Below are 10,969 nucleotides of genomic sequence, written 5' to 3'. Positions count from 1 at the left end.
GCACAGAATCAAAACATGTTTATAACTATGGGCTTTAGAAATTGAAAGACTCTAACCGTGTTTAATATTTATCATTCCACATCTGTAAATTAAATACTGCTGTTGGTTCTGAATTTGTAAAGTCATAAGCAGTTCAATATGGGTTAAACCAAGGATTTCAGATATTTTTATTTAGCCATAATTACACAAGGTACCAGGCTTAGACGGCCAATGTCTCCCAGCCAAGTTGCAGGACTACCACAGTTGTAAATGAAGGTGAATTCTCAGAAGATTTTCTTAAATTCAGAGACTTCTCAAGAAAGAAGGAAAAGATGGTGTATAGCACAGGGTCGGCCAGAAGGTGTGGGAATCCAGTATGAAGAAGCCAATGCTCATACAGGATCAAAGAAAGATAAATTCTTTTATTTCTGCAGAACCAGAAGAGGACACCTTTGGGCTTCATACCAAGAAGCATGCCAGAAATCAGGCACAGGTGTTTTTATATTATTATTTGCTGCAGGAAACAAAATAAGAGAATCACTGGTTGGTACATGAAAGTCGCGCATGCAGATAAAGCAAAACCATTCCATAATATCCCAAATGATTTAATTCTACTTCATTCTCATAGAAGTTGCAACAAAGAGGAGGGTGAACTTATTTTCCAAAGCACCTGAGGGCAGGACAAGAAGCAATGGGCGGAAAGTGATCAAGGAAAGAAGCAACCTGGAATTAAGGAGAAACCTCCTAACAGTGAGGACAATTAACTAGTGGAACATTGCTTACCGAAGTTGCAGGTGCTCATCACTGGACGTTTTTAAGAAGAAACTGGTGTAGGGTGTCATGCTTGAGCAGGGGGTTGGACTGTGCTAATAGGTTTTACTTACCTCCAGACCTTTGTCTAGATGTCAGGGCTCCAAGTAACATACCCCAGCAAACAAAACTCTGAGGCAGGTAGATTCCTCAAAGAATAAGTTTGTTGGATATTCCTGTGCTTCTGATTTGATAGCTTTTGGGATTTTCCATGGAAATATTCCATATTTCCATGGAATAGCTTCCCTTCACAAGATGTGTATACTGGCACATCACTGGAGACTTTCAAAAAGGGCCTAGACAGCCATGTGTCTGAAATGGTATAGGGCAGGGGTAGTCAACCTTTTATACCTACCGCCCACTTTTGTATCTCTGTTAGTAGTAAAATTTTCTAACCGCCCACCGGTTCCACAGTAATGGTGATTTATAAAGTAGATAGGTAACTTACTTTATAAATTTATAAAGCAGAGTTACAGCAAATCCCTACCGCCCACCATGAAAGCTGGAATGCCCACTAGTGGGCAGTAGGGACCAGGTTGCCTACCACTGGGTCTCCTGCTAAAGAAAGAGATTGGACTAGAAGACTTCGAAGGTCCCTTCCAACTCTATTATTCAATGTTCTATGCTCATGTACTCCAGTCCACTTCCAGATAGTCAATGAACCAAGACAAAGGGGCTTCTACGTTCTACATGATCATGATCCCCATGGTTAATCTCTGATCTGCAGTCTGAGAAAGAAGGCCGCCCAGTGTATCATGCAAGAAGACAACTCCGCCTTTCTATCCTCCACCTGTAGGCCTTCCACTGTGTCGGAGGGGAGGATGGCCAAAGAGATAGAGGAGCATCTACAGTTGGATTTTAAGGAGCTCCTCGAGTTACTGATCCACCCCATACAACCTCTTATCAATTCCGCTAGGGGCAGCAATGGCACCAGGTTGTTGCCACTGTCATTGAATGACATCTATAAATAATTTTGGAGAAAGAATGACCTCCTGTTCATTGGTCATTGGTTCCATGAATAGAAGGACATTAGGGTCTCAAGGGGCTGGAGCCAAATCTGCCATGTTATCTGCCACCCCAATATTGGCCATTGTTTTGGCCTTAAACAGTAGGGTCTTGAATGGGGTGTGTGTGAAACAGCCCTGTGAACAAAGGCTTGTCTGGGATGAGGCCTTCATCCTCTGATAGATCCTACTCCTCTGGCTCCTGTCCTCTATGATTGAAAGCTCATTATGAAAGAAAGGGGGAGGGGAATGGGCACCCTGCCTATAAGCCAACCCAACTGAAGCTTGTGATTGTAGGCCTGATAAGCAAGAAAGCCCTGATGGAGGACAGCTCAGAAAGTCTCTCTGGAGCAGTGCAGACTCTATGCCCAGTGTAATAGTCTCAGCGATAATAGTTCACCATTCCTGAGAGAGACCAGGGCCTGGATCCTCCCCAGTATGGAGGCCCGCTGCTGTGGGAGTAAAGGTAGCTGATGTGGCAGAAGATCTAGTAGCAGAAACAGGCTCTAAAGTTGCAGATGCTAAGCAGAGAGAGGAGCAAAATCCTCCTCATACGAAGCTGCCTGAAAGTGGTGCATGACATTAGTATCATTGGGTGACCAATCCAGCTGACTATCTTACAGAATCTGCGATGGCATTTCTATCTCCAAAGGGTGGGAAATCTCAGACATACCCACTGGAATCCTGGAGGCCCTGTCTGCTTCTGCTTGCTTCTGGGCCTTGGAGAACTGTTTTTCCAATGCCTTTTGCCTCCTTCTTGCATCCTTTTCAGCAGCTGATGAGGCCCTCCTTGAATCTGGGGCCTGGAACTTGTCTGAGGCTCCCCTAGAAGATGGCCTCTGCTGCTTGGGGGAAGGTTCTGTCAGGCTGCCACTTGCAGTCAAGGAATGGATGGCCATTTTGAAAATGGTCATTAAAACTTTGAATCTTTATTCCTGCTCTAGTGGCCAAGGAAAGGTGGGGCAAATCCCAAGCCTGAGAAGGACTCCTTTCAATGCACTGCTAGAAAATAAATGATATTCAACTTTGCCTGCACCTTCATGCAATGAAGGGACTGCAAAGAAACACTCACTGTGAATGCTAGCCACCGAAACAAAATGGTGCAAAATCAGCAACATGATTTGCAAGCACCCCAGAGGATCTGTAATATGGCTCAAGAAAAGTGGTGAAATTCATTTTTTTCTTACTAACAGTTCTGTGGGTGTTGCTTGGTGGTCACAGTGTGGCTTGGTAGGCGTGGCAGGTGAAGGATACTGCAAAATCTCCGTTCCCATCCCACTCTGGGGCCAGCCAGAGGTGGCCTTTGCTAGTTCTCCGAACTACTCACAATTTTTGCTACCTGTTCTCCAGAACCTGTCAGAATCTGCTGGATTTTACCCCTGATCAGGAACCTTGTGGCCTCAGTGCTTTATGCTGAGCACGACAATTCAAACCACATAGAAATGGCTGTGGGCTCTTGAAAAGCCGACAGAGTGAAGATCGGCTTGATAAGGCTGCCACTCCCTTGTGGAGTGAAAAAACATTGCAAAAGAGCAACCAGGGCACAATTTCTGGAAAGAAATTTACAGTATCCAATTTTCCATGCCAATTAGTATCAGATATCCACCCACAGACTGAATGGGGTCTGTGCCAGCATGGGAGGCTTACCTGGGCCATATCCATTGAATAGGCTAGCTTGGAGTCCCTTCGTGGTCGCCAATTGATGAAAGAAGTGTCCTTCTGGGTTCGGCTCCAAGTGGGGAAAAAGACACTGGAGACATGGAGGCTGCTTGGAAAGATGGTTTATTGTTGGACAGGGCCACATGGCTTGAGCCCTGACCTGAAAAGGTGATCACATGCTTCAGTGTTGGTGGAGAAGAGAGAAGGGCTGAGGGAGGGGCTTGCTAAGCTTTTTATAACCTGTTTATCCCACCTCTCTGTTTCCTGTTCCTGTGTAAGAAATGTATTCTGATTGGTTGTCAGACTCCCATGGGGCCATGCAGGCGCAACTCTCTAGGCTGTGTTTTGAATCCAGGTATGGATGAGTTCTCAGATGCCATGTGGTCAGTTGAGTAAAGGGCCAATTTATCATGCTTTTAATCCCACCCCATCCCCTGGAGCTGAAGTGGAGAAGTCATTTTTATGTAAAGTGGACTAGCTTGGCCTTCTTAATGGCCCATTAACAGTGGGGATGGGCAGGAAGCTACAGGCAACTATTCTGTCTTTTAAAACATGTTGCTTTCTTTTCATATCCAGAGAAATATTCTGCCTTTTCAATATTTCCTAGGATATTTCATTTTTCTGGGAGAGGGCTGGATGATAACTTCCCACAGAGGCTTCGGCACTCCCTCCCTCTATGGAAGCCTCTGGAGTTCTAAACAGCATAGTGACGAAGTTTACCGCTGCCACTGCAACTCAGTGCAGGGAGAAGTCTCCAGCTCAAACTAGCCTTTCTGTCCTTTTGGTGCTGTTCTAAGCCTTTTATTTTCACTAATGAAATAATCCAAGCATGGATAATGAGAAATTGAGTCTCTCTACCCACACTGAGAAGAAAAAACGGAGGCCTAGCTGACAGGAAGAGCCATGTCCAAAGCTTTTCACTTCTCAGCCTCTGACCAAATAGACTGAAGATAACCCATGCTTTGACTCTCCAGCAGCGCACAAGAGAATATTGCCAGATTTAATTATCTTCAATAACTATAGATGTACTCTGTAAATTACTAAGGAGGGTCCAACCTTGCTCTCATCCTGGCTACCAGACATTCCAAGTTCCACTGTCTCTTTGCTCTTTGTGAAAGAGCCTCCTTCCTGGAACTCCTGATTGCATTTCACCACATCATACTTCATACTTAATTCTCCTTTGATTGTTATTTTTAATTCAACCTGGCTCACTCTAATATTCAATTAATTATCCAACTGAAATCTAATATCAGGCTTGCCCCAGCAAGGTCCCTTCGACTCAATTGGTTTTTGTTTTTTTTGTACTAAGGATTAGTTATTGCAGCAAAAGCAAGGCTAGACCTAAGATTCCCAGACAAAATGTTACATTTCCCCCCACTTTCCCCAGCCCTCTGCCCTTGACTGGTCCACCACTGTCCGATGGGATGCTGTTTAGATGTTTGGGGAACAGCTTGAATGTTTGGTGCCACAGTGCAATTTCACATTCTTTTCCCAGGTTAGGAGTTCTTGAAGACCGAAACAGGATATTTTTCACACATCTGATTTCCGTCAAACCTACCAAACCCCTCCCCTTCTCTACTCTCTATGTTCTGATTGCTCCTCTCCACCCACTTAACAATTTATGAGAGGATGCCAGCAAAGCACAGAGCTGAAGATGGCAGATATGACAGCGTGTATCATTTTAAAAAAAACATTTCAAAATTATTTTCCCATGAGAAAGAGAATTAATTCCAAAGTCATATTTCAAATCCATTTGAAATGGATCCTTAGTCCATTTGTGATTTTTCAAAAACAAGGAAGAAGCAGGAAAAAGAGTCACAAGTTGGAAAGCCGACAGTCATCTCTAACAAAAACTACAAACAAAGCTGCTACCTAATGTGTCTTTTGACAGCTGGCTGTAATCACTCATGCCTTTGACAAGTGAGGAGTCTCACTGAAGGCCATAATTCTGCTCACCTCTCTAGACATCAAGACCAGGAGCTTGGGGATTGTGACTCACCATCTAAGTGCTCCAGCTAAACAGGATATGCCTGTGGTTGATCAATCAATTGAATGCTAGCTTATTGGATCCTGAGGTTGACAGTCTTAAAACACAAGGTCATCTGCAAAAACATTGTCAGATTCCAGGTCAGAGTCATGTTCTGAATTGTGGCTCATAACACTTGCTTTTAAAACTTCTATCACTAATGACTGGGAAAAATTCACATGGTTCTATAAAATCTGTTAATCCAAAAGGTTCACAATAGATGAAAAGCAGTGAACAAGCAACTTCTAAAAGTAATTAGAAAATGAAATATGCAATAACAATTAGAAAAGAAAATATGTAAATTCTTGTAAGCGTTAACCTCAGTTTGAGAGAAAATAGCTTTCCTTCATCTCCCAAAGCTATAAAGCTGATGATGACTGTTGTCTTGTGGTGTCCTTATGAGGAGCAACTATCTGGAGCACTTGTGATTGATCTCAAGTTCTCCCCTTGTCCAGAGAGAATTATCAAATAGCTAGACTTCTTGCCTGCTCTTCTTTAAGGTTAGGGTTAGAGTAAGATTGGATTAGACTGGCAAGATTTTGTCTATGTGATGTCAGCAAATTTAAAAAAGAGAATTTTTGTTGGGTTATTCAATGTCGTTCTTGGGCTGGATCTCAAAATTGTTGAGTTGTGGATTGGGACTCAAAGGGTTATTTACTTAACTATAGTCTCCAATTAAAACTATTGCAACAAAGCATGAAAATACAACCACTTACCTCCAGGATCTGGGGTATTGAAGTACATAAGAGGCAATATCCCAAGTGATACGCAAAGAGATTTAAGATCTCTGCCCCTATTTACAAGCTTTGTAAGAGCAAAAAAGCAACTGACTCTACTCCAGGTATGATTGCTAATTCACAAGATTTATTGAAATGTTGAGATTAGCCTTTACACACTGAATATTTATAACAATCCATATGGGAAATATTACTGAGAAGAATATTCTGAACTGTACTAAAATCATAGGCAATATTAGTACGATTTATAATGGTTTGCACTTTCCAGATATTAAAACTCTCTTAAGATTTGATTCCAGATGGATTATTTTGCTGCAAGAAGAGAGAAATGCATAAATAAGAATTAATGCAGATCAAATTACTAATATCAGAAAGATTTGTTAACAAGACTGGCTCATCCTCACCTTAAGGAATTCTTCCTTAAAATCTGATCTAAGCATTACTAAGTTTAATGTAATTAAGTTGACTCTCTCCAATTTGAGACTCCTGTAAATCTAAATAAGACATCACCTAGAAACCTGAATTATGAAAATGTATCAAAGAGTGGTAGAAAATTGATTGGATCATTGTCATGAAAAGGGGAAGAGATATGCTCCCTACCTTGCTATCTATGGAGTGAATTGAGAGCTTTTCAGGATTTCCCATTTGAAGACCAGCCTCCATGGCTTATGTCTATCCAAACATCATCTAAACTCCATCATGAGAAGTGGGGAGAATCTTTGTGGAGAAAAAAACACATCTTTGTGACAAGCAGGATGTCTTTTGAAGGAATATTACACATAGGTTATCCATTTTGCTATCTGTTTCAATAAGTGTGATTTCTTGTCTTCTCAGAAAGTGCATAAGATTCTATCTTCATCCAGCTTGGTTTTTAGTATGCCTAAGGACTTTTTGACAACAGTCAGTCAGATCATTAATACCTGGTTTTTACCCTGCCTCTTAAGAGGAGGTGTTGTGAGGTTCTGAATTAAGAATAATCTCAGCGAAATATTTGAAATTTAACCAAATTGACAGAGAGGATTCTGCAGTTTCAAGACTTCATAAATTAAACAAATAATCTTGAAGAAGCATCAGGCACAGATTTGACATACAAAGCTTTTGGTTATCATGATGGATTATTTTTACCAGCAGAGACATCAGAAGAATGCTGCACTCTTGATGCACCTACCTCTTTCAATGACTTTTTACATCATTGATCATGAAGATGTCAATGAATATTTGGAGGCATCACTTTGCAAAAGATATCTCTAGAAATGATATTGCCTTATGTTGACTGATATTTCAAGTTGATATCATTGAAATATTGGTCTAAAATTGTTTGTTTGTTTGTTTGTAACCTGCTTTTTATTTTTTATCAACAACTCAAGCTGGCAAACATATCAGTTCCTCCTATTTCCCCATAACAACATCCCTGGGAGGTGAGTTGGGCTGAGAAAGAGTGACTGGTCCCTGATCAATAATATCTCTACCTCCTATATAATTTGGCTCCCCATAAAAAGAGGTTTAGCTATCAACACAGGCAAGAGACACCCTAGATACATAAAGGTAGAAAATGTGGAGAAAAAATGTAAAAAAGACATGGAGGTTTTCACATAAAAACACATGAATTATGAAATGGTAACTTAACCTCTGAGACAGGTCAGACATGTTAATTGAATATCTCTTCTTCTTCTATATTATTTGGCTCCACATAAAAAGAGGTTCAGCTAGGAACACAAGCAAGAGACAGCCTAAGTACAGCAAAGTATATCACTTGGAAGATATGGAGGAAAAAGTTATGGAGAAGCAAACAAATGTTTTATTACACCCTAAAAAGACATGAAATTCCACATTGATAGAATATTGGGAGCAACGGAAACCAAGACTCTTTTAATGACTGGTGAAACCTGAAATTTGGAACTCAAAGAAACAAAACTAGGAAATGAATGGTGTGGGAATTCCATGTACTCTGCTACTGCCAACTTACCATCTACCATCTGAAGGGAATATTTGGATAAATGGAACCTGGAGCCTTCAAATAATCCCCTTTCTATGATATAATGCAAAGTTTCCAAACAAATGGAAGAGAGGGAATAAGGGCTGCTAGCAGATATAAATTCATTAAAATTTGACACGTACTTTTATAGCAACATATCTACTATAGCAATATATTAATCTCCATCCACTTAACTGAAACAAGAAATGAAGCAGGGAGATTAGAATTTTATACTTATATTCAAAGACTGTAATTTGGCAAAATAAATAGATTAGAACTAGCAAATATGATGTGTACTGAATTAAGTAAGTAATGGGGCCCCAATTCTCTTGGGGAAAAAATCCAGATTCTCATTGCACTAAAATAGGAATAGGGATGAAGCTCTAAGTAATATAATTTTCTTTTCCTAACAAGGAATCAGAAAGTCATTTCAGGATCAGCAAATCACCTGAACCAATTCATCTACTCAGGAAATCATGGAGAAAGGAAATGGTTCTGCTTTAACTGACTTCATACTTCAGGGATTCACAGACAATCCCAAAATGCAGCTTGTTCTTTTTACGGTCTTCTTTCTTGGTTTATGTCATCACTGTATTAGGGAATGTGGGGATTCTCTTGATTTGCACCAAGCCCCAACTTCACAAACCCATGTATTATTCCTGGGCAATCTCTCCTTTGTTGATCTCTGCTGTGCCTCAACCATTGCTCCTAAAATGCTGATTGACTTATTAAGTGAAAGTAAAAGGATTTCTTACAATGGCTGTGTTACGCAGCTCTATGTATTTGACATCCTTGCAGATGCAGAATGCCTTCTGTTGGCTGTGATGGCCTATGACAGGTATGTGGCCATCTGCAATCCACTCCTCTATCCAACTGTAATGTCCCAAAAGGCCTGCCAGCAAATGATCACTCTTGCTTACTTTACAGGCCTGCTAGATTCAATGATACAAACTTCCTCTACATTCCGGCTATCTTTTTGTAGCTCCAATGTTATCAATCATTTCTTCTGTGATGAACCTCCACTTCTGATGCTCTCCTGTTCTGACACATATATAAGTGAGATTTTGTTATTTACCTTTGTTGGCTTTGTTGAAGCAAGCAGCATTGGAATGATTCTTGTATCCTATGTTTACATTTTGGCTACAATCTTGAGAATACGCTCTGCTGAGGGCAGGCACAAAGCATTCTCCACCTGTGCTTCTCACCTGACAGCTGTTGGGATATACCACGGGACAATACTCTTCATGTACTTTCGGCCCAGCTCCAGCTATTCCATGGACCAAGACAAATGGGCCTCTATGTTCTATACAGTTGTGATCCCCATGCTCAATCCTTTGATCTACAGCCTGAGGAACAAGGAGGTGAAAGATGCTATGTCAAAATCTCTTGGCCATATATGGGTTTGGAAAGGGAGAAACTTTGTTTTACCATGACTTGAAAGGATGGCCATTTGGGGAGTGGGGATACATACAGAACATCTATCTAGAAGGCATGGTAATACCAGATTGGATATATGTGAATTTTTAAAGATGTGGCCCTAGACAAATTTAATAGGCAACTTAATAATAATCTCTACCACTTTTTTAAAAATGGTAGAGGGGGGCTTACATTTTATATTCTTGTTTTTTCAACTCTACATGAAATTGCTCAATCCAATAAATTTCTTCAGCTCTGACTGGATGATGGGGAATGGAAGGATTTATATTCCTGGCAGACAGCTAGTCATTTGCATTCTTTTAGAGAGCCAACAGTTCCTTCTTGGAACCATTGAAAGGACTGCGTTGTAGACTGAAGATACTATAGATGCTGTTGTATCTCTCCCTCTGTTGAGAGAGGGATCAAGTCTACAACACAGTCCTTTCAACAGTTCCAAGAAGGAACTGTTGACTCTCTAAAAGGATGCAAATAACCAGCTGTCTGCAAGGAATATAAATCCTTCCATTCCCCACCATCACTCAGAGCTGAAGAAGCTTCTTGGATGAAAAGTGAAATATCTTCAAAGAAAAAGAAGAAGTCCAGTTGCCTCCTCAAAAAGCACCTTTGGGGCACCTATTCATCATGGTTCCTGCTAATAGGTGCTGATTATTCAATAGATCTAAAGAATGATATATAAGCCCAGACTCACATCCACTGCGCATGTGCAGGATGGAAAATGGCTGCCCGAGCTGAACGCTCGGGCTTGCGAGGAGTGAAGAACAGGCAAATTCTCGGGACTGAGCTTCCGGACTTTGGAAAGGAGGAGTCCCTGCGAGAGATTGATCATCGGGCGAGCCGGGGGAGCATTTGTCAGGAGGGGGTCGCTTTCGGGGGGCCCTGGATGGCGTTCCGGTGTTGTTACATCTCCGTGCTGGCTGGCGGCGGCGGCGGCATTCTGAGAGCGGCGGCGGCAGCGCTTGGGCGGCGTGTGGCTTCCGGCTGCACTGTAAGCTCAACTCAAGGACCAGGTGGCAAGAGAAGCCAGGGCCCTGGTCTCAGGTTGTTGCTGCTAAATGCCAGGTCTGTGATTCATAAAGCTCCCCTTGTCCGGGACTTAATACTTGACGAGGGGGCAGATCTGGCATGTATTACTGAAACCTGGTTGGGCCATGAAGGAGGAGTCCCACTCTCAGAAATGTGCCCGGAAGGGTTCCAGGTGCTCCACCAACTGCGACGCCAGAGAAGGACTGGGGGAGTGGCAATTATTATCCGAGGATCATTAGCTCCTCGCAGGAGCCCTGCTCCAGAGATTGTGTGGTGTGAGTCCCTTCTTTTGAAGTTGGACCTAGGGGTTCAAGTGGGC

General features: G+C 41.9%; 1 protein-coding gene across 1 annotated transcript; it reads left to right on the top strand.

Annotated features, from left to right (window-relative positions):
• Window positions 1–8,666: 8,666 nt before the first annotated feature.
• Window positions 8,667–9,623, top strand: LOC116504777 (olfactory receptor 1019-like). Its single transcript, XM_032212009.1, is given in 3 exon segments — window positions 8,667–8,759; window positions 8,761–8,842; window positions 8,845–9,623. Coding segments are annotated over 3 exon segments (954 nt in total).
• Window positions 9,624–10,969: the final 1,346 nt, after the last annotated feature.

This window comes from Thamnophis elegans, chromosome 1 (genome assembly GCF_009769535.1).
Source record: "Thamnophis elegans isolate rThaEle1 chromosome 1, rThaEle1.pri, whole genome shotgun sequence".
Classification (NCBI taxonomy): Eukaryota; Metazoa; Chordata; class Lepidosauria; order Squamata; family Colubridae; genus Thamnophis; species Thamnophis elegans.
This window is presented reverse-complemented; position numbering and strand designations above follow the sequence as displayed.